This window comes from Lagenorhynchus albirostris, chromosome 2, assembly GCF_949774975.1.
Source record: "Lagenorhynchus albirostris chromosome 2, mLagAlb1.1, whole genome shotgun sequence".
In the NCBI taxonomy this organism is placed as follows: domain Eukaryota; kingdom Metazoa; phylum Chordata; class Mammalia; order Artiodactyla; family Delphinidae; genus Lagenorhynchus; species Lagenorhynchus albirostris.
The window spans coordinates 159,413,920-159,438,704 of record NC_083096.1 but is presented as its reverse complement, the minus strand read 5'-3'; the positions used below and the strand labels follow the sequence as shown (position 1 = coordinate 159,438,704).

The 24,785-nt window shown below is 48.2% G+C and overlaps 1 protein-coding gene across 1 annotated transcript in view; it reads right to left on the bottom strand.

Moving 5' to 3' along the window:
* CSMD2 (CUB and Sushi multiple domains 2) overlaps positions 1 to 24,785 on the bottom strand; it is a 669,690-nt gene that overhangs the window by 427,814 nt on the left and 217,091 nt on the right. Inside the window, exon 4 of the mRNA XM_060142710.1 lies at positions 12,725 to 12,919. Coding sequence (XP_059998693.1) covers positions 12,725 to 12,919 — 195 coding nt within the window. The remainder of the gene's footprint in view (positions 1 to 12,724; positions 12,920 to 24,785) is intronic.

Below are 24,785 nucleotides of genomic sequence, written 5' to 3'. Positions count from 1 at the left end.
AATCTCCAAAATTTACAAGCAGCTCATGCAGCTCAATATCAAAAAAACAAACAACCGAATCCAAAAATGTGCAGAAGACCTAAATAGACATTTCTCCAAAGAAGATACAGGATTGCCAAGAAACACATGAAAGGATGCTCAGCATCACTAATCATTAGAGAAATGCAAATCAAAACTACAATGAGATATCATCTCACACCAGTCAGAATGGCCATCATCAAAAAATCTAGAAACAATAAATGCTGGAGAGGGTGTGGAGGAAAGGGAACACTCTTGCACTGTTGGTGGGAATGTAATTGATACAGCCACTATGCAGAACAGTATGGAAGTTCCTCAAAAAACTAAAAATAGAACTACCATATGACCCAGCAATCCCACTACTGGGCATATACCCTGAGAAAACCATAATTCAAAAAGAGTCATGTACCACAATGTTCATTGCACCTCTATTTACAATATCCAGGATATGGAAGCAACCTAAATGTCCATCGACAGATGAATGGATAAGGAAGATGTGGCACATATATAGAATGGAATATTACTCAGCCATAAAAAGAAACGAAATTGAGTTATTTGTAATGAGGTGGATGGACCTAGAGTCTGTCATACAGAGTGAAGTAAGTCAGAGAGAGAAAAACAAATACCATATGCTAACACGTATATATATGGAATCTAAAACAAAAAAAATGGTTTTGAAGAACCTAGGGGCAGGACAGGAATGAAGACACAGACATAGAGGATGGGCTTGAGGACACGGGGAGGGGGAAGGGTAAGCTGGGATGAAGTGAGAGAGCAGCATGTACGTATATACACTTCCAAATGTAAAATAGATAGCTAGTGGGAAGCAGCCGCATAGCACAGGTAGATCACCTTGGTGCTCTGTGACCACCTAGAGGGGTGGGATAGGTAGGGTGGGAGGGAGATGCAACAGGGAGGAGACATGGGGATGTAGGTATATGCATAGCTGATTCACTTTGTTATACAGCAGAAACTAACACACCATTGTAAAGTGATTATACTCCAATAAAGATGTTAAAAAAAAAAGTATATCTAGCTGAGAGCTAACTTAGCTAGTAAGGCTCAAAATGGTTCAGTAAAAAAAAAAAAAAAAAGAGTCATGTACCACAATGTTCATTGCACCTCTATTTACAATAGCCAGGATATGGAAGCAACATAGGTGTCCATTGACAAATGAATGGATAAAGATGTGGCACATACGTACAATGGAATATTACTCAGCCATAAAAAGAAATGAAACTGAGTTTTTGTAGTGAGGTCGATGGATCTAGAGTCTGTCATACAGAGTGAAGTAAGTCAGAAGGAGAAAAACAAATACCGTTTGCTAACACATATATACAGAATCTAAAAAAAAAAAAAAGTTTCTGAAGAACCTAGGGGCAGGAGAAGAATAAAGACGCAGATGTAGAGAATAGACTTGAGGACACGAGGAGGGGGAAGGGTAAGCTGGGACGAAGTGAGAGAGTGGCATGGACATATATACACTACCAAATGTAAAATCGATATCTAGTGGGAAGCAGCCGCATAGCACAGGGAGATCAGCTCGGTGCTTTGTGACCACCTAGAGGGGTGGGATATGGAGCATGGGAGGGAGATGCAAGAGGGAGGAGATATGGGGATATATGTATATGTATAGCTGGTTCACTTTGTTATAAAGCGGAAACTAACACACCATTGTAAAGCAATTATACTCTAATAAAGGTGTTTAAAAAAAAGAAAAAGGTTTAGCGTTGTAGGCCTTCCCTGCATCCCAAAGAGTACATTTAATTAGAGAAGTGAAACAATGCAGAAACAAAGGAAAAGAGTCAAGCAAGACAAAATAACAATAGTTTGGCCATGAAACAAAGTCAAGGGCCTTTAGTTCCGCCTCAAGGGCTATAGACAATATCCTGAGCCATACCCTTGTGTTGTTTTGCAGAGACTAAAACCCTCACCGGGTGAAAGAAGTTAACTGCATGCTGACCACCAGCATGTAGAACCCGTATCTGTTGGAACCAGAAGGTTGATGATGTTGACTCCCAATTACCTCACCACCAACCAATCAGAAGAAATGTCTGCGAGCTAATCAGGCACCCCGTGACCCTCTCCCTCACCTTGCTTTTGAAAACCCTTGCGTGAATGCCATCAGGGAGTTCGGGTCTTTTAAACGTGAGCTGCCCATTCTCTTTGCTTGGCCTTGCAATAAACGCTGTATTTTCCTTCACCACAATCCTGTGTCAGTAGTTTGGCTCTGCTGTGCGTCAGGTGAGCAGACCCAGGTTTGGCTCAGTAACACTCCCTGCTTGATAGCAGTTTGGTAAGCCATCCTGAGACAGTCAAACTTCCCAGTTTTAGTCAACGACTTCCAGACTGTGCTGGAACTGAGCACTCGGAGCTTAAGACCCTCTAGCCAGAGGCGCCTGTCTACTCTGAAGCTGGCACCTTTGCCGCTGGAGTCTTCCCTGCCTCTCAGGCTCCTTTGACACCCTGTTCCTGCACCATTCTGTTTTGATTGAAGACGCTGTAAAAGTTGTTTGGAGGTTTTCTCACACTTTAAACAAGGTATCATATTTCATGGTTACAACTTCAGAGTCATAAAATATAACCTTCAGCTGACACTACACTCCTAAAATATTAATTTACACTTTCCCCTTCTGTGGCGATGGGCATTCTCCATTGTTATTAAGTCATGTATATTCTAGGGTGCAGGTGTGTTATGCTGATAGCTGCCTTTCCAAGTTTATGACTTTATTTATGATTGTCTTTAAGTTCCACTGAAATTTCCTCAATTAACTATAATTTTAGAGAACTATCCCTCAGCTCCCTTTGATGTCTGTTAACTCTCCAGTGACTCACAAATTTCAGGTAGGAATGGAGGAACCTACATTGTATTCCTCCCCACCCCACCCCCCACCATTTCAGGCCAATTCCAGGGCACAATCTTGGATGCCTAGAAGCTTTGGGGCCCTTGGCATTGCGGTTCTCCCCGTATCCTCCCTCCCCAGGGCTACTCAGCCTCTGAGGAAAGGAAAATTCCAATAGGCCCCCTACTGGGGAGAAGCTACCATCTTACAATTCTAGTGCAAGGCTGAGAGAGCCAGGGCATCGTTGCCCCAAACCCACCAGCAGTGCTCCTCCTTTCCTTGTACTGTGCAGCTCAGTGTCCCTGCTCAACCTCATCAGTCCACTCTTCTCAGGATTCTGCCCCTTTATCCTTGGCTTTATCAAGGACACCCCTTCTTAAATGCCAACTGCCCGAGAGCACTGTTACTTCCGCCACCCCCAGAATTCTTCGTAGAAACTTCCCCCGAGGTGACCTTCTGAGAGGATGAATGTAAACAGGACACGGTATTCGGCTATGTACCTCTTCTTTGCTGCACTTTCATTACAGGCCAGGCATCGTGCTAAATGCTGTACCTGCATTTTCTCACTTAATCCTCAAACTGCTCAAAGAGACAGGTGTTATGTCACCCACAGTTTACAGATGAGGAAACTGAAGCTCAGAGAGTTTTTAAAACTTGCCCACAGTCACCCGGCTACTAAATGCTGGAGCCAGGATTCAAATCCATAACTCTCTGACTCCAGACCCACGCCAGTAGCCACCTATTTCTCTGCCTCTCAGGCCTTGGTCACTGCAATGCCAGTCTTGACGTGGGCTTCCAGAAGCCCCAGATCCTGGAGGGGGCTTTTCCAGGTGGGAGAAGCCTCTTCCCACTCCCCCTCTTCTCTGCCTGAGGGGTCTGAGGCAGAGGCATTGTGCATTCTCCACAGCTAGGACCCCGCCACCCACGCTCAGGTAGAGGTGGGGGAGTCTTGGGTCAGGTTTCCTCATAAGAGACCCTGGTCCCCCAGACCCTGGCCTCCACCCCGAAGTGGCATCTGCCCAGCAGAACCGCCTCAGGCCCTTTCCCTGGGGCTTCTCTCCTAAAGAGCTCCTGGTACAAGTTAAAGAGGAAGGTCAAAGGGAAACCACAGCAGACGGGGAAGTCCTGGCCTGGTGGACCCGTGCAGGGGATGTACCTACGAGGGGACCAAGTTGTTGGGTCCCGGACCAAACTGCAGGAGCTCTGGAAGTAACGATGCCATCATGAGTCTCCTGCCATGGGTCACAGGCCATCGTCCTTGTCTATAGTAGACAAGGGTGGCCAAGATCGTGGCTGGCAGGCACATGGACTTGGGCAGAATCACCCTCTAGCTGTGTGACCACAGGCAAAGTACCTCACCTCACCAGGTCTCACTGTAAGATCTTAACCTCCTGGGGTTTTTGTAAGGATTAAATTAGATGAGACGAGGTCTGGCATATAGCTAGTGCTAGATAAACGCCGGCCAGTGATGGCCGTGGCTCTGAGAATCAGGACAGCTAACTGTCATTGAGTCATTACTGTGAACAAGGCCCTCTGCTGCAAGTGGAGCATTGATCAACTTGGGCCTCACTTCACCTTCTGAGTTAAGTACTACTGTTATTATAATTCACAGGTGAGAAAACCAGGGCACAGAGAAGGGCACTCACACCCACAGTCACTCAGCTAGCGGGTGTGAGTGGCAAGGCCAGGATTTGAATCCAGGTGATTGGACTCCAGACCCCACGTTCTGCGTGGTTCTGTAATAGTAACAGTAGTGATGGCAAAGGCGACAGGAGAAGGACTAGTGAGCCCAGCGGTAGTAGAGGTTCCCCGTAGTTAGGAATGCCCTCTGGGAGCCATGGTCCATGCCAAGTCCCTGTGCTTAGAATCACTCAATGTCCACACTGTCTGGCAGGGTATTTGGTGCTTTCTGTATGTTGTATAATTTGAACAGCGCAAGGGGTCCCAGCATGCAGTCCCCAGACCCTCCTGGCTATCTCCATTGCCACGTAGGGTCTCTCACCCCTCTCCTGATCTCTTTCTAGCTTGGAACTGCCCCCAGCCACAGAACTGATACCCCCTACTTGGAGATCTCACAGGCATCTCAAACTTGACCCGGACAAAATGAGCTCTCTTGACTGCATTTAGGGCACACACTTCCCACTCCCTGTTGCAGTCATCCCCATCTTGGTCACTGGCATCCTCACCCTGCCAGCACTCCAGAAAGAGCCTAGGGGTCAACCTCAACCCTTTGTTCCATCAGCACCTACATGCCTTCCATCAGCAAGGCTGTTGGCTGTGCCCCTAAACCATGGCCCCAGTTTACCCCCTTCCCTCCACCTCTACCACGGCCACCCTTGACCGAGATGCATCGTCTCCAGCCAGCACACCTGCCATAGCTGCCTCCTGACTGGCCTCCCAGTTGTGCCTCTTGCCAGCTACAATCCCTCTCCCTTCTGGCACCCGGGGTGATCATTTTACACAATGCTGGAAAGCCTTTCCTGGCTCCCTCCTGAATTTAGAACCAAACCCACACTTCCGGTCCTGCTCCACCACAGCCCCACCCACTCCCCTCGCCTCCCCCCCAACTCTACGTTGCCCGCTGTGGGTCTGCTTTCTGTTCCTCTAACAAGCTCTCTCCCACCTCGGGGCCTTTACACCTGCTGTTCCTTCTGTTGGGAATGCCCAGGTCATCACATAACAGGCTCCTTCTTGTCATTCAGGACTCAGTTCAAATGCCGCCTCCTCAGAGTCCCCTCCTGACGGCTCCCTCCTAAGCAGCCTCCCTTGTTACTAGTAACTTGATCTCCCTCATAGCTCCTATTACGATCGGAAATTTGTTTATTGGATTTCTTGCCTGTATTCTGCCTGAGGATGCTAAAACGTAAATGCCCTGAGATCACGGAACTTTGTCTGACTTATTCATCACTGCGATTCTCTGCATCTAGAACAATGTCTGGCACTTAATAAGGCAGTTAATAAATAAGGACTGAGTCAGTGACTGGCGGGCACATAGTAGGTACTCAACTAAAAGGTGTTAAATGCTGAGTGAATGAACAAGTAAGCAATCACCCTTTAAGGCCACTACTCATGTCCCCGCTTTAAAACTCAGAAGGGTTTAGCCGGTGACCCACAGCTCTGGGCTGGCATGGCTAGGGTTGAATGTAGGCCTGTTTGAATCCATGCTCTTTCCATGCCTGACACTGCTTCTGTCTCAGATTTCACAGGTTCCTCTCCCTGGGGCCAAAATATTTGGAATGCATCTGGGCACTGGCCACCCAAGCTGCTGCAGACCGAATCCCTGTCTCCCTGGGTTTGGGGGCAGCCTGCAGTGTTGGGCTTGGACCTCAGGGGCCAAGTCTTTCTTGTTCAGGATGCTTCTCTCTACCACCTGCCTCTCAGCGCTCAGAGCATCTGAACGTGAGTCCTTCCCCATGCGGTCCTCTTTGATCCAGGGCCAATGTCCCTCACAAGTCAGGGGCCTGTTGCTGAAATCCACATGTTCTCCCTTCTTACGGATCAAAGAGGTTCCGCAAGGTTCAGGGCTCCCACGGACTTCCGCCTTTGAAAAGGTGCCGAAAGTGACACAAAGTGAAGGGAGACTATGTGGTCTCTGCCACCTGTCACCTGTCTCACTGCAAAGCGCCTCCAGTCACCCCACCTCACTACAACCCACCTTTCCTCCTTCCCTCTGCCACCGGGGCCAAGCCTTGATGGACTAGTAGCCTTGGGCTGGGCCTCCTTCAAGGTGAGACCTGCACCTGCTCTGCCCCCGGACCCTGGATGGCCCCCATGCCCTCTTGGTCTGGGCTGTGTCTCCAGACCGAGCTCACCTTTCAGCCAGGCGGGTGGCGTCTGCTGTGTGAGGCAGAGGCACCACCTCCAAGCTGCTCTGAGAAGCCTGGGACTCAAGGAGCTCGTGTCACTCTGAGCGGCTGGGCAGGCTGGCGAACCCAGGCCAGTAATTTCCCTTTCGGGCTCGTGTGCCTACATAATCCTGGTGGGGAATGAGACCCATCCAGCCGTCGGTTCACTCAGCAAGTATTTACGGACAGTATTTACGGACCACTGCCCAGTGGATGAGCTTTATCCACTTACAGATGCCAGCCCTCAAGAGTTCTACACGAGAGAAAGAAAGGCCAAGAGGCTTTAATCCTCCCTGAGTCTGAACCCATTAACCCCGGCATGACCACAGCTCCTGGTACCATGAGGCACACGAGGAGGACCCTTCTCTGTTCCTTTCAGCTCAGCCTACGAAGGAAGGGCAGTTTGGAAAATCACTTCCAGAAAATCACAGGCATTATTGAGGATGCTTCTCACGCTATTCTTGCAGCGTGTGGTGAATTAGACAGAGAAAGGGACCCGAATCGCAGGCAGTGGAGGGCCCTGGGGGCTCAGAGAGTGGGACAGCATTTTGGGCCCTCCCAGTTCTGAGCAGAGCTCTGTCTCAGGCACCTCAGGCCCCGGGGAGTCTCCAGGGCTCGAAGCCCTTCTGAAAGCAGGATTTCACATGCTCGGCTGGCTTCCTTGGTGTGTGCATTCTGGAAGGGAGCATTTCTGCTGTGGCTAATTGCAAGCTACTTAGAGAGGACTTAGAAAAGTCGGCCTCGGCCTCCTTCCGGAAGGGCCTTGTGCTCCATGCTAAGGAATCTGAACTTGACCCTGTCAGTGATAAAGAGTCACTGGCGGGAGTCTGAGCAACGTGTGATGCTGTCAGATCTGGGTCTTAGGAAGTTCACTCCTGCGGTGGAGAATGAATTGGGATGTGTGTGGTGGGGTGACTGGAGACGCTATGCAGTGAGACAGGTGAGAGCTGAGAGGGCCTGGGACCACCACCCCTGAAGAGCGGCAAGGGCGTGGAGGCCAGTGTCAGTGCAGAGACGGATTTGCCAGGTCGCAGTGACTAAGGGTACAGGGAAGGGTGAGGAGTGTAAAGATGCCACTGTGGTGTCTGGCTTGGCCACCTTGGATGGTGACACTCTTCACCGAGCTGGGGAAGGCAACAAAAAAAGCAGGTTTGGGAAAATAGGAAGAGTTAGGCTCTGGGCGTGCTGCATGGGAAGCACCCTCCAGGGAGGGCTTCAGGTGAGTTCGATATCACTGTGGGCCTGAAGCTCAGGACAGAGGGAGGGCTGGAGGCAGAGACTGAAGAGTCGTCCCCAAGCAACAGTAGAAGCCTCGGAGTGGATGAGAAATTCCAAGAGAGGCAAGAAGTTCCCAGAGAAGAGGCCATGCTGGGCCCTCTGGCTTCAAGGGGAAAGAGGAGGAGAAAAGTCAGTGGAGAAGAAGTGGGGAAAGAATCATTGTCATCTGAGAGGTTGAGAGAAAATCAGGAGCGACTTGGGAGAGAGCTGTGGCCCCCAAAGGCTCTGCACACCCATGAATTACTGCTGTGATGTGAACACTGTGGGAGCACCCCAGCCCACTCTGCCCACTGAAAGGCCAGCCCTCACTGCCCCCATGCCAGGACGTGCAGACCCTGCACTGCGGGGCCATGGTCTGACCTGGCAAAGGAAGCCCTCCTTGAGGCAGCCCTCATCTTATCTTTGACTAGTGGGTTAACAAAAAAGATATTTTAACAGCCAGCCCCAGGGTTTCTTCCAAGTGAAAGCTCTCTATGTTAGAGACAATATCACCCTATACCTAAAGAGCTTGGGTCGGGGAGGGAGACATCAGCCTGTAAGGAGATGGCAAAGCCAAGGGCAACCGGGCTCTTGTGCCTAAGAAGTCGACAGAAGTCCTGAGATGGGGCCGAGGTCGAGAGGCAGCAAAGTGGAGGAGGCTGGAGTGAGACGAGAGGGGGCAACGCACATCACAGGGAAGCCGGGGCTTGCCAAGACAGAAGCCAGGGAGAAGCTTCCGGGGTGGGGGGGGACCGAAAGGCTCTGGGGTTCCTGACTGCTCCAATTTTCATTTCAAGCCACTTGCATTGTTGAGGTGTGAAGTCCCTGCATTGCCACAAACCTCCAATAAAGGCTGTGCTGCATGCAAACACCTTTGTTAATGGTTTTGTTTTTGTTTGGGGCGGGGGTCAGGAAAAATGGGCCAAGTTTTCAACTTAGGTTGGCAGAGCAGAACTAAGTCGGGTGAGGCATGGCAGTGAGTTCAAGGTTCAAAGGAAGCCAGAGCTGACAAAGATTCCTGAAAATACTTGGAGGGATTGTAGATTTCCACCTCATTAAGATGGGATACGGATGTGAATTGTACTTCAGAGGACAGGGTGACAGTCCCTCTGCCTCTGATATATGGGCTACATTTGTCTTTAGTTTCCATATTGATTAAAAAAGTATGATATTTATAGTTCTGTAAAAAGAACGAGAATTGTGTTTTCCGTTTCACAGCTTACATACTTAATTTCATTTACTATCATGTTTCACATTCTGTTACCATGTTACAACTCTGATGTCTCTCCTTGGAAGATCAGTGTGTTAAACCGTGACATCCTCTGGGTAGGGAGTGGGTAGAGGTGCCATCAGGAAGAGTGGAAACAGCAGATTCAGACCACAGTTAGGCCACTCAGGGCCACACACTTGTGTGTAGGGGCCAAGGTCTCATGTGATTGGTTTGGACATTCCCGGTATCAATCACATGAAGAGAGACGTGTCCCAAGTTATCCCATGTTAGAAAGGGGGCCTGAGAGGAGGGGACTTAGGAAGGCGAGAAACGAGACTAGCTTCCCCAGGCTCCATCAAAAAGGACCAACCAAGGCTGAGGCCAATTCTATTGGCTGAGGAGGGCTAAACAAACACAGAGTCAAGCAGCAACTCAGATTGATTGCTTGTGGCTTGCCTGTTTGAAAGGAATTCACAGTTGCCTCCAGACTCAAGCAGGAAGGGTACTATGATCAGTTAATTATGCCTCCCATGGGAATGGTAGAAGAGAAAGGGATCTATGTGCCAAGTATTTTCTATTGCTCGTGTAGACAGGAAAATGGGTGTGAGCATATGGTGGAAGGAGGCAGCTGCTTCTCCTCAAGCTAGTCTTCTGATAGTAATTACAGAAAACCTTCCTCTAAACTTGAACCCAAGGAGAGCTGCTTGTTCCAATCACTTCTCAACTCCTTGAAACAATCCTCCTAGACTTATACCTGGGTGTTCAGAGATCCATGGGATTTCAAGATGAGGGTTTCAAGAAGGAAAGAGTGGTCAAGAATGCAAAAGCCTGTTGAGACATCAAGGAATATAAGGGCCAAAACAATTCCCATTAGACTTGGCAACGTGATGCAAAATATTTGCGGCAAAGGCCAGTTTGCAGGGGAGTAAGTGGGAGATGAGGATAGACAAGGATGGGTGGAGCTTTCAAGATGCTGGGCATTGTTGGTGTCATGAGGAAACCCTTCTCGTGATGTCACAGTTTGTATAAGGTGGTTAAAAATATCTACATGTATTATAATCTCAATCATATATATATTCACAATATATGCATGTATGCAATATGTATTAGACAAAGCTGGAGGCATAACCCTCCCAGACTTCAGACAATACTATAAAGCTATAATAATCAAAACAGTATGGTATTGCACACAGAAACAGATGTATGGATCAATGGAACAGAATAGAGACCCCAGAAATAAACCCACATGCCTATAGTCAATTAATCTTCAACGAAGGAGGCAGGAACATACAATGGAGAACAGTCTCTTCAGCAAATGGTGCTGGGAAAGCTGAACAGCCACATGTAAATCAATGAAGTTAGAACACTCCTTCACACCACACACAAAAATAAACTCAAAATGGCTTAAAGACTTAAATAGAAGACATGACACTGTAAAACTCCTAGAAGAGAACATAGGCAAACATTCTCAGATATAAATTGTACCAATGTTTTCTTCACTCAGTCTACCAAGACAAAAGAAATAAAAGCAAAAGTAAACAAATGGGACCTAATCAAACTTATAGGAAACACCAACAAAATGAAAAGACAACCTACAGAATGGGAGAAAATATTTGCAAACAATGCGACCAACAAGGGCTTAAATTCCAAAATATACAAACAGCTCAATATAAAAAACACAACCCAATCCAAAAATGGGCAGAAGACCTAAATAGGCATTTTCCAAAGAAGACATACAGATGGCCAACAGGCACAGGAAAAGATGCTCAACATCACTAATTATTAGAGAACTGCAAATCAAAAGTACAATGAGGTACCACCTCACACCAATCAGAACGGCCATTAGCAAAAAGTCTACAAATAATAAATGCTGGAGAGGAGGGAAATGTGGAGATAAGGGAACCCTCCTGCACTGTTGGTGGGAATGTACATTGGTGCAGCCACTATGGAGAACAGTATGGAGGTTCCTTAAAAAACTAAAAATAGAGTTGCCATATGACCCAGCAATCCTGCTTCTGGGCATAGATCCAGAAAAGAGGAAAACTCTAACTCGAAAAGATACATGCACCCAATGTTCATAACAGCAGTATTTATCATAGGCAAGACGTGGAAGCAACCTAAATGTGCATCAACAAATGAACAGATAAAGATATTACACACACACACACACACACACACACACACACACACACGATGGAATATTACTGAGCCATCAAAAAGAATGAAATAATGCCATCTGCAGCAACATGAATGGACCTAAAGATTATCACACTAAGTGAAGTAAGTCAGAGAAGACAAATACCATACATCATTTACATGGAGAATCTTAAAAAAAATGACGTAAATGAACTTATTTACAAAACAGAAACAGATGCACAGACAAAGAAAACAAATTTATGGTTACCAAAGGGGAAGCCAGGGGCAGGGGGAGGATAAATTAGGAGCTTGGGATTAACAGATATATATACTATTATAAATAAAATAGTATATTTTAAAATATACTATTTTATATACAATAGTATATTTTATATACTATTGTATATAAAATAGATAAATAACAAGGTCCTACTGTATAGCACAGAGACCTATATTCAATATCTTGTAATAACCCATAATGGAAAATAATCTGAAAAAGAATATATATGTATATCTGTATCACATTGCTGTACTAACACAGCATTGTAAATCAATTATACTTCAATTTAAAAAAAAGAGGAAGAAGATGGGAAGGGAATATATGAAAATCGTGGTTAAAAATGGGTAAATTTTGTTTCTTCTTTATTCTCTTCTGTATTTTCTAAGCTCACTTAAAATGATCATGTGCTCTTTTTATCATCAGATAAGAGGCATGGGAAATTATTTTTGAAATAAGCTTGATTACTATACAGGGGCAATAAGAAATAGGCTGGGAAGGGGGTGACCAACTGTCTCGGTTTGCCTGGGACTGAGGGGGTTTCCAGGATGTGGGACTTTTGGAGCTAAGAAATGGGAAAGTACCAGGGAAACCAGGATAAGTTGGTTACCCTAGCTGGGAGGCTGGACCGATGCAGCACTGAAGGAAGTTGGGTTTTTCTGGGGGGCAGTGCTGGGGTAAAGAGGTTTTGAGCATATTTGAAGACTGGGAGGAGGACACCATTATATAGGGAGAGAGGTTGAATTTACAGAAAAGAGAGAAGAACTGCCGGCGTGAGATCAATAGGAAAACAGCTGGGAGACAGCCGTGCACAGGAGACACATCGGTAACAGGAAGAGAAATGATGTATCTTCCGAGATAGGAGGGCAGGAGGGAAGGGCAGGCAGACTAAAAATAAATTTGTTGATGCAGGGGAAGCAGGTTGAGGGAGTGCACACCTGAGGACTACGAGGTCCAGGGAGGCCTAAAAGCCCCTAGAATACCTGGGGACCCGGAGGACCCTTGGTGGCCCCCAGACATGGGCTCCCCATAATGGGTACCCACCTCCTGCTGGAGTGGATGGAGACTGGGTCCCACTGGAAGCTGCAGCATCCCTCCAAGGTGCTGCCCACCCCTCAGGCCCTCCCTGGCCACCTACCTCTGCAGGAGGGCAGCGGGAAGTCCCACGTGGCACTGTTCTCAGAGCCAGCGTGGCAAGTAAGCACGGCGTGGCCCTCCAGGAAGAAGCCGGGGTTGCAGCTGTAGCGGACCTTGTCGCCGAGGTTGAAGGTTGAGCCCTGCTGGACGCCGTTGGGCAGCCGCCCGGGGTTCCCACACGTGTGGCTGGGGAGAGCTGCGAGCAAAAGGAGAGACACGCAGCCCGTGAGCAGGTCTCCAGCCCTGACACCTGGCCTCTGAGCAGCAGCTCTCTGGGTGACCCTCCTCCCCGGACCTCCTTTCCTCCGTAGGACAGGGCTGCCCCTGAAGGCTGCCTGGTCCCTGAGTACTCGCAGGGCCCACACGTTCAGGAGGAGCCGCACACGCAACTTATACCTGGACATCCAGGTTTCCTGCCTTTTCTCATGTGCAGCCCTGGATGTGAAGTATGTCTGAACTGTGGGTAAGCATCAGTTAAATCCATTTCACCTGTATCCTGCCTTCACCAATCAAGGTCGTTTTAACTGTTGCTATAAAAGACTTGCATGTCCTCCAAGAGCCTGAACAATAAGATGTTTGCCTGAATTGTTTTCCAGGAACTTGTGTCTAGTTCAAATTAAGCCAGTTAAGACTAGCTCTAACTGGACATGCGCAAGTGTCTGCTTGTTGACTTTTGATGTCGGAGGGCCCCAAACTCCACCCTCAGATGGTGCTAAGCACCCCCAAAATGGAGGCCTGTAGCTTAGTTACGCCTGAGCAGATCAATGATTACTGCACCTTTTTCCAACGCTCCCCAAGCTCCCCACGCCTCAGACCACACTGCTTCTTTAGTCTCTATCCCACAGATACCCTAAGCCCCTTGCCTTTGGGAAGGCCGATTTGAGACTTGTTCTCCCATCTCCTCGCTTGGCTGCTTTGTGAATAAACACTCTCTTTGCTGCAAACCCCGGCGTCTCAGAGCTTTGGCTAAAACGAACCTGGTTCAGTAACACGTCCATCCCATCACTCGAGATGCCCCAGGGAAATCACTTTAATCTCTTGGGTTTGGTTGCTCTGATCTCAGACTCCACAGTCCCTTCCATGGGACACAGACAGTGGCACGGAGTAGGTGCTCATTAAACCCGATGTCCTTTCTTCAACGATCTGCCCCAGCAGCCAGAGTTGTACTTTGGCCCAGCAGGTTTGGGGGAGTTGAAGGGGTCATTAGTGCTGGAGTAAGCAGTGAGGTAGGGAGACAAGAACCTGAGTTCTGATCAGACTGACCCGTTTCAAGGGGAAAATAGGGAGCCGGAGAATAAGATGTACAGTGTGCCACCTGAGCCGGAGCAATAACGCCAGCTGCCAGCGTGGACTCATTATCCAGAGGAAATGGTCTTGGTGAGGGTGCGTGAGATCATGACCCGCCAGTCAGGAGGGAGAAAGGGAGGGCGCAAGCTCCTCTGTGCCCGAGTCACTTGTTCAACCTGACTCAGCTCCCCCTACCCTCTGCCTTTCTTCCTAGAGTTGGAACTGCCTGTGTCCAGAAGGTCCCACCTCCTACCATTTCACACCTCCCCATAAGGCAAGGACAAGTGGTCACAGCCGTGTCCAGATTGCCATCCAAGTACCTCTCCATTAATTCATCTGGCGATGGTTTATTGAGGCCAACCCTGAGAGGCCGCAGAGCAGGGTGGTGGAAAGTACAGACCCGAGAGCCTCAGTGCTTGGGTTTGCATCACAGCCTGATGGATAACTACCTGTGGGACCTTGAGCTAGTCTCTTAACCTCTCTGTGCCTCAGTTTCCTCCTTTGTAAGAGGCGGTTCGCAATAGTACCTTCCTCTGGGGTCACTGTGAGCATTACGTGAGTGGAGGTATGTAAAGCCTGGATACAGTGAGTACCACACAAGTGAATCTCAGTTCCCAGTCCATTGGGAGATGCATACGATTAAAGGTATGTTAAGTGTTATGATGAGATAGGGACCAGGCAGGGGAACAAACCCAGTCAGGGGGTAGTCCGGGCCAGCTTCTTGGAAGAGGTGATGTCTATGCTGAACCCTGAGAGATTAGTAAGAATTAGCTAGGTCAAAGTGTGTTCCAGGCAGAGGAAATATCATGTGCAAAGGCCCTGAGGCCAGAGACAACCTAAGAGATCAGAGAGTCTGGAATAAGAGGGTAAGGGTGGCAGTGATTAGGAATAAAGATGAAGAAGTGGAGACGGCCAGCCTGGATTCTAGAGAGCTTCCCAGGCCCTTGCAGTACCCTCTTCCAGCCCATATTTCTGTCTTCCAGGACCCTCTTTGCCAGCCTTGCTGATCTCAGAGCCCTCAGAAAGAAGGCTTTCTCTCCCACTTCTCCTCTCCTCCCAGGAGGAGACAGCTTGTTGTAGAGGGAAAGGGCGGACTTTGGTACTAGCTTGATCTGGTCTGAAGCCAGGTGCTGTCACTGTCTTACTCTGTGGCCTTGAGTCATGTGAGCTCTCTGAGCCTTAGTTTCCTCAACTGAGAAAGGAGGACAGTAATATCTAGTGGTTGATGAGGTTACTGATAATAGCTGATGCATGGCTGGCACAGTGCCCAGCACAGAGCAGGTGCTCAAAAACGACAGGTGTTATCCTTCCACTGTACTGTAGGGCCATGCAGTCCTTGGGTGTATCCTGGGAGCCTGACACAGTGTGTGACACTTGTAGGGACATATTTGAGTGTTCATCAATTAGTCATTTGGAAGGGTTACCCACTGATACATCAATTCCTTCACACAACGAAAATATATTGTGGGCCTACTGCACTCTGTGCTGGTAGTACAGCAATGAACTAGACAAAAGGGCCCCTGCCCTTATGTTTTTGTGGAAGAACTATCTTAAGGGATGAAGAGCTCCTCCAGGCCCGTTCTCTACCTCTGACAAGTGACATAACCCAGGTGAAAGGATTGACTTCCGTCACCCTGTCTATTAGCCTAGCTTAGAATAGTCCTTGGGCTGCTGGATACCTTGGCATTTCCCATGATCCCACAGTGCTGGCTTCCTTGGCATTTCCCATGGTCCCATGCTGCTGGCTACCTTGGCATTTCCCATGATCCCACAGTGCTGTCTTCCTTGGCATTTCCCACGATCCCATGCTACTGGCTTCCTTGGCATTCCCCACGATCCAGCTCTGTTGGCTTCCTTGGTATTCCCTACGATCCCACAGTGCTGGCTTCCTTGGCATTTCCCATGGCCCCATGCTGCTGGCTACCTTGGCATTTCCCATGATCCCACAGTGCTGGCTTCCTTGGCATTTCCCATGATCCCACAGTGCTGGCTTCCTTGGCATTTCCCATGATCCCATGCTACTGGCTTCCTTGGCATTTCCCATGATCCCGCTCTGTTGGCTTTCTTGGCATTCCCCACGATCCCACAGTGCTGGCTTCCTTGGCATTCCCCACGATCCCGTGCTGCTGGCTTCCCTGGCATTTCCCATGATCCCACAGTGCTGTCTTCCTTGGCATTTCCCACGATCCCGCACTACCGGCCACAGTGGAGGCAGGAACTGCGATGTGTTTGTGAGTGTTGGGGGTGGGAGGGGCAGGTCAGGTAAACATTTGGAGAAGAAAGCAAACTAAGGTGAGGGGAGGGAGCCAACCTGGGAAATGGGCTGAGAACTGGTGTAGAACTAACGGTTCATTTTCCGCAACGAGACGCAAAGACCCAATTTAATTAAATTACTAATGTCACATTTTTAACGAACCTGTTTCTGCTTTGGACTTTCTTCCTTTGAAATTAATGATTGGAACGTCACTATAAATAAAACCCGATTCTTTTTAAAAAGTCACTCTAACGCTCACTGCTTTTTACTTAATGAGCGCTCATAATCAGATCACTCTGACCTGGCACCGCCACTGGGACTTGGGTGTGATGAGTCTCAGTTCCAACCCCACCTCCTTTTTTATCTTTGCTCCCGAAAAGTCACACAGGGAACGAAGAGAGGGCAGACGCTGGGCTCAGAGAGGCCTGGATTCAAATCTCAGCTCGTCCACCTCTGGCTCAATGATCTTGAGCCATAAACTTTACCTCTCTGGACTTCAGTTCTTCATCTAAAAATGAGGATACTTTCTTTTTCTTCCTATGGGGTTAGAGGGTGAATTGTATTAGTTTCCCAGGGCTGCTGTAACAAAGTACCAAAACCCGGGTGGTTTAAAACAACAGATGTTTATTGTCTCACAGTTGTGAAGGCTGGAAGTCTAAAATCAACGTGTCGTGTCGACAGGGTTGTGATCCCTCTGAAACTTGTAGGGGAAACCTTCCTTGTCCCTTCCTAGCCTCTGGTAGTTTTTTTTTTAGCAATCTTTGACGTTCCTTGGCTTGTCTATGCATCCATCCAATCCTTCACCTTCACCTGGCATTCTCCCTCTGTGTCTCTATGTCCAAATTTCACCTTTTTATAAGGACACCAATGATATTGGATTAGGACACACTCTAACGGTCTCATCTTAACTTCATCATTTGCAAAGGCCCTATCTCCAAATAAGGTCATATCCGCAAGTACTGGGGTTAGGTCTTCAACATATCTTTTTGGGACAGAATTCAACTCATAACAGCACTGTTGTACAGATTAAATAAAGCTAGATTTATAATACCCACCATTGAGTTCCTCGTATGTTTCAGGCCCTGGGCTACAAATTTATTTTACTTAATCCTCAAAGCAATCATGTGCGACAACTATTATCCTCATTTTACAGATGAAAAAAACGGAGGCACAGAGAGCTTAAGCAACTTCCCTAAGACCCCAGAGCTAGAAAATGGCAGAGCTAGGTTCTGAATCTAGGTCTTTCTGGCTCCATCATTCAGCACTCTTAATTTTGGAATACAATACTGCTTCTGACAGAGACAGTGCCCAGGACATAGTGGGTGCTTGATGACCAAGAGTTCCCTTCCTCCCTTCAGTATTCTAGACACTGAGACAAAATGAAGGGGGATTACCTGATTGTCCAGATGTAATTGTCTGTCTTTTCTTCTCCAGTCTGATTTGCCAATCTTGTACTTTTTAAGAGTGTCAAGGGCAACATTTAAAGTTTGGTCTTTTGTATTGTGTCTGATGCCCAACTTTCTGGACAGACAGAGATCAGAGATGAGCCACAAAAGCCAGGCTTTCTAAGGCACAGCGTTCTTTGATTTCTGGATTCTGCCCATGTGTTTTTTTGGCACAGACCTTATAACCGTTCATGCTCTCCCGTCTAGAAAACTTCCCTTTGATGGCTTACAAAATGAAGAGTGGGATATTTACATCCAAGGCAGCCCAGAACAATATTATTGAAGCTGTACCTGACATTGAACAATTCCATTGTAGATTAGCTGTGGGGAATTTTGTCCCTTCTACAAAGCCCGGCTCTTGCCACTCAACAAGATATTCTCAGTGACTGTATGACAATGAATCTCCTTTGTGGCTGGAGTGCAGCAAAAGCTACATAATACCTTCTTTTATTTTTAATGTGAGACTTTATTTCCCATATTATAATGAAGAGTCACTTATGCTCTCTGGACAAGCACCCTCCATATGTTTTGATTTCTTATCTTCCATCAAGTAACTTGTTTCATGTCCATGGCCATACGGTTGATACAAAGTGGCAGGGTGGCTGGGAGAAAGGATGCAGGAAGAAAGATTTCTTCTTCCACAGCCCTCAACATGGAAAGGGGAGATGGCGTGTGTGTGTATGTGTGTGTGTGTGACTTGAGGGGTAGTGGGCATGGACAGGGGAGGGGAGAATAAGATCCATTATCTTTTGAGTAGCTACGCTGTGCTAGGCACTTCTGCATCACACATGATCTTAGTTAATCCTTAAAACTCCCTTGCTTTTAGCTGTTTGGCCTTGTAAACATAATTTATTGCACAGTTACTATGTGCCATCCCCATTGTCAAGTGCTTTGCATATATTTCCACCCCAAAGAATTGTCTATACTTGTTGTCTCCACTTCCTCTCACATGTACATCTGACATAGTATATAGCTGATGCATTCATTTGTTTATTGTTTGTCCCACTCTGCTACAATATAAGCTCCATGAAGACAGACATTTTTTTAAAATCTATTTTGTTCCCTTCTGTGTCCGTTTCTAGAACAGTGCCTGATGTATAATAATACCTTGATAAGAGTTCATTGTGTGACTTAATGATTTTACTTAATCCTCCCAATAACCCATTGAGAGAGGGGCTATTATCTCTCGTTGACATGAGTGTGATTGCCGGAGGGGTTGGAGCATTACCCAAGGCCCCATAGCTCACTGCGGGTAGAGCTGGGTGTCCACAGCACTTCCTGGCTACCGAGCCCATGTACTTTCCACCTGCGTTAGGTCATGCTTGCACTGACCGTTCCCCATAGAGTCCACGGTCACTAGTGTACCTCGAAACACCCTCACAGGGGACTCACACTCATTCTCCTTGTGGGGATGACTTGGGGTGACAACCAGACAAGTCAACCCTTAGCCTGGTCCTGTACATTTCCTGCTACCTGTCAATCAGACAAAGGCAGGGGTCCACGCGTCCACAGGGCCCTGTCCTGCCACGCCTCCTCCTGCCCAGCGTCTGGCGTAAGCTCTCCACTGTGAGCCTGTTCTCTTGGCTCACGTTTGCAATTTTGCAACCTTCAGCGTCAGGGTCACGTGGGGAGTTTTATAAAAACACCAATGCCTAGACCTGTCCCCAAACCTATTGAATCAGAATTTCAGAGGGAGAGCCTAAGCTCCTCTGGGTGATTGTAGGCAGAGCTGAAACTGAGAACCACTCACGGTAACCTATTCACGTAGGTTATTCCATTAGCCCGGTTGGGTTATCTCTCTGAGCTGTGAACTGTTCAATTTCCAGTGCCTTTCTTGTTACTGGGCTTTGACTTCTGGGAGCAGCAAGCCTGGCTTCTCCCTGGGATGCTGCTGTCCTCCGTAAGTCACTCTTGCCCTCTCCTTCCTTCTCATTTGAGGATCCTCATCATCTCTCTCCTGGACCTCTGCACCCAACTCTGATCTCCCTGCCGCTGGCCCTGCGCCCTCCAGTGCATTGTCTGTGCTGACGCTGGACTGAGCCTTCTACAATGGCAAATCCACCACGGTCCTGCCCTGTTCCACCCTCCGGAGCACACGTGCCAAAGCAGGTTCCCTGCCACCAAGGTGCATGGGAAAGACCTCTGGTCTTTTGCATGATGAATGTAAGACTAAATAATGACTTGAGAGATCAACCACAATAAATAAAAGGGAAGAAAAAGAAAACCATGAGAACCCTCCTATTGCTGTCAGGATTAGTCCAGTCTTAGGTTCATGCAGCCCCATCTTTCTATGATCCGACCCCTGCTGACATTTTCTGCCTCACTTCCTGCTCCCCCAATCTTTCCCCCGCACCACTTCCTCTGTGACGCCCTCCTTGATACCCTTAGCGTCTTGTGTAAACTGGAAAACCCCAGGAGAAGACATCCTGATAGAATGTAAATTCAGGTACAATGTCATTGGCAACCAGCTCCCAGAATCCTGGAACTCCCAGCCCACTAACTACACAGGCTTGTTCTGGTCATTGGGTTAATTTTGGAATCTCACAGGCCCACATTTTACATGACAGGATTTTTTGGACCCCACTTGCAGATTTAAGTCAGGGTTTTACTTGCACTTCAATTCCTGCATTTGTCATACGACATTACAATTCAATCATTCATTAATTTACAATAACCCAGTCTCCAAACAGGAGCTAAGTCTGCCTGTAATTGTTTGTTTAGGTGTCTATTTTCTTCTCAGGACTTCCCTGAGGGGCAGAAATGACATATTCTTTTTTTATCTAGTGTTTGCTTTAATGCCTGGCAGGGAGGGAGTACCCTGATGGAATGTGTTTTATACACACACACACACACACACACACACACACACACACACACACACACACACAGTTTATACTATGTGCATATAAAAATATGCATTATATATAGGGAACAACAGAATAAAGCAGGGTTGGCAAACTTTTCTGTAAAGAACCAGAGAGTAAATACTTCTGGCCTTGCCTAATGGTCTCTGTCCCAATGATCCAGCTTTTCTGTTGTGCTACAAAAGCAGCCTTAGACAATACATGTTCCAACCAAGCTTTACTTATAAAACAGGTCCCCAGCCCACGGGCCACAGTGTGGTACCCCTGAATTCGTGTTTATTCAGTTACGTACTTATCCCAGGTGTACAATCTCAGCAACCGCCCCCCATCTCCCACAGTAGAGAAAGAGAACTAAGAAAAGACCAGTTTTGCTGGGAGTCAAGGAAGGGAAGGGGCTGTGAGGGGAGTGGGCTGCACAGGTGAGAGTCCCGGGCAGATGACTGGCAGGAAGACAGGCCGCTGGTACCTGAGGACTGAGACCAAACTTAAATTTCCTTTCCCCTTCAGTGTGGCCCTGGAGACGGGGGCATTGTGGTGGCTGGCTGCAGGGAAGGGCTTGTGTGCGTATGTTCAGTCCACAATCTTTCCCATTAAAATAGAATTTATGCAAGTGCTCAGAGCTACTCTTTAGGTTGGTATTTATGAAGCCCATTTTACCCCAAAGAGCTGAATTTAGAGAGCTGAAGGGTCACGCAGCAAATGCAATAATAATAACAGTCACCTTTCGGGTGTTTAACATGAGCTTGGCACTCTGCTCAGTGCTTTATCTGGACTCTTCTATTTCATCATACCCTGCCACGAGAGGTGCTCTAACTGTTCCCTTTTGGGGGCAGGGGAATGAGGAACAGTGAGGCTACTCTCACCCAGGGTCACACGGCTGGCTGGGATCAGGGCCGGGGTTGAAACTTGACTTCAGCGCCTGTGTCCTTATCAGGCTGTAACCCTGACCTTCAAGGCCTGTGTTTCCCAGCATGGAGGCAGTGCTCTGGGCTTGCACACAGTCCCTCTCCTTGCCAGGCCTAGAGCACGCCTGACCTACACCCAGTCAGACCCCTCGTTGGCCCCATCCCCCCACCTGGACAACCTGGGGCTGCGCAGACATCCATCATCGCACCAGCAGGGGCCACAGAGGGGCTTCCGGTGGGAGTTCTCCCTGATGCTTCATAACCCCAGGGCCCCACGGCCTCCCCTCTCTCACCTCAGATTCTTTAGAAGCAAAACCGAAAAGGTTACATCCTCGGCCCCAGAATAGAGCTGCCAGTTAAAATCCAGGACACCCAGTTAAATCTGAATTTCAGAGAAACACACATTCTTTTTTAGTATAAGTATATCCCATGCAACATTTGGGATATACCTATACTAAAAAGTATTTGTTATTTGAAATTCACATTTAACTGGGCATCCTGGATCTTCATTTGCTAATTTTATCAACTCTGCTCCAGAGGGGAGTATTCTCTACATCAATAACTTCAGCTTCTTAAGGAACTGGGGGTTTCTCTGGGGAAAAGGGGAAGAGGACAAGGAGAGAGATAGCCCAGCTTTAAGGAACTCAACATTGAACCAGAAGAGAGGCTGCAGAGAGGAAAGCTCAGAGCCCCCAGGGTGGGGCCTGCGGAAGTTTAGGGTCCAGCAGGATTACAGGGGAGCAGTGAGCTGGGCGGCCTCCTCCTTCCCCCGTCAGGTCTCTAGGGGAAGCTCCGTGTGTTAGTTGCACCCACTTGTCCCTCTCCCATTTCAGGAGACAGTGGTGTGCCTTAGCCCCTCTGAAGAACAGCGTTAGGCTGGCACAAGGTCTCCTGTGATGCATGCAGCCCCTGGTGACCTCTGCAGCCCTGAGCCCCGCTGTTCCCTGTTCAGCCCTCCCTGCCCCCATCACACACTAGCACTGGGATTTTCCTTGTCGAGACAGGCCAATGCATGGAACATCAGTGGTACCCTATGGGGCAACACAGAAAAAAACTGTCAGTGTCAGGCTTAGAAGAGCTAACCATGCAATTTGGGGCTAAATTTGATTAATTGCAGAATGACACCTAGAAATGTTTCCCAAAGTACATTCCATAAAACACAGGCTGAGAAATAAGTTCCACGAGAAAAGCATTCAGTGGGTCAAGGAACTTTGGAAAATGCTGCAGAAATTCTCTCCTCTGGAAGAAACAAATGCTTACGAATTTATCTCAGAGGTTCTGCAGGAGAGAAACCTATTAAACCTTGCTTCAACCAGACTCTCCACTAAATTGACTATAGACTCTCTCCTCACACTTTTTAATTTTTTTTCCTCAGAAACACCTATGAGCTTCTGAATTGTTCCGTGGAACACACTTTGGGAATTGCTAGATTCTAGATAAGCTAAACCTGAGTTGCTTTGTTTTCCTTATTAATCATTATTATTGTAAAACAACAACAGCAACGATAGTTGACATTTATGCAGACCTTTCCAGGTTAACACGCATTGTTTTTACGAACGTGATCTCCCTTTGGCACATCTGGTTTTCTGTGGGCTGGGCTGGTCAGTAGCTTTGGGGATCGTGATCAGTTCTTACCAAAGAAGCCAATATCACTTCCAGTTGAGAGCAGCCTATGTTACAGAAGGGCAAAGGCGTAGGTTCTTCCTTTTCATCTGACAACGTCTATAGCAGGGCACCGTTTCTGCTTGGCTGGGGCAGAATGATCCCTGACCTGCTGCAACTGGACTTCCAAAGGCTTGTGGCCAGGGCCAGCTGGCTTTGGTCCTCAGCCCTGTCCAGCTGCAGATAGGAAGTCATGAATCCTGAACCAATCCTAGCAAAGGGGCTCAAAGAGGAGGCAGTGACCTGGGTCAGCTGGGGGTCCTGTCGTGAGGCTGGGACTCCTAACCCTGGGTGAGGCTGCCCATAAGAAAGGTCATCCTATCTCTTGCTAGGGCTACCCCACTGCTGCATAACTGGCTTGCTTTCCCCTTAACTTCCCTCAGACTCTGCAGCCCGCTCCCCAAGGCGGGGTGTTAGCCCCCCCGCCAAGGCTGGGTGTTAGCCCCTTATATTCCGCTGGCCAGCTGGGAAGTGCTGTCTCTGTGCGCCATTTGCGATGCCCATGGCGATACCCCACCCGCCAACTCCAGCCCTGTGGACATGGAGCCCCAGAGCCCCTGTTTCATCCATGTGGTCCCCCGTCCAGGACCAGGAAGCCCCAGCATACCTCACACCCATCTCTCTTCTTAAGGCCAGAGACAGTTTAACTCGCATCCCATGGGAAGAAGCACAAGATTCCAAAGGCTCCGGACCCCTCGGCTTCCCGCTAAGAAACACTAGACAGAGGGGCCTACAGAGAAGCTGAGAAGTAAGGCTTCCAGACACCATCATCCACCTGTTTCTTGTACCTTATGCAAAGGATGGGGGATTCTGTGACTACAAAAGACGCTAAGTAAAAGGCGCATCTGAGTCCCCGTGGGATCTCTGTAAATCCTCCTCGCCCTCACTTCCTTCCTCTGCATGAGCCCCATCACTTACTGACTTGTATGGACTAACTCCTCGTTGAATCCTACCTCATTTAATGCCCATAACAACACTGTGAAGTGGGTACTATCCCCATTTTACAGATAACGAAACTGAGGCTCAGAGACGGTGAGCTTCTCCATTCACACGACTAGAGCTGGGGGAGCTGGGAGGCACGCCCAGTGGGACTGACTCTTGCACCTTCTTTCTTAGCTGCTGCATTCCAGCAAAGAGGGAAAGGAAGGGATGGTGAGGCTGAGAAGTTGGCTTCGAGGCTCCATTTCCTGCAGGTCCCCCAATGGGGCCAAAGATGGTGCCTGGTGTACACTTTGCAGCTTGAGAATCAGGAATGGGGGGAGACGAATGGCCTGGCTTCTTGCTTGGCCGCTTATTTTTACTCCTGTCTGAGCCCAACAACCTCTCCAAAGGCTTCGTGGAGGCCCCGGCGCAGGCGGGGACCATTGGTCCAGGTCCTCCAGGGTCAGGAGGCAGGAGGGAGGACAGGGTCTGCCCAGGGAGTTTCCTTACTTGGGGGTCCTCACACTCTCTCACATGGAAACAGACACAACAACATACTTGCACAGCCAATATGCACAAATCCATCCATTCTGATACTCACCTCCCCATACACACGCCTGCATGTGCACACGTGCACTTACATCCTCATACACAAACATGCACGTGTAAAACCAGACCCCCAGAATGCATCTGTGCGAGCTCTCGCATTCACACGTATGACAAC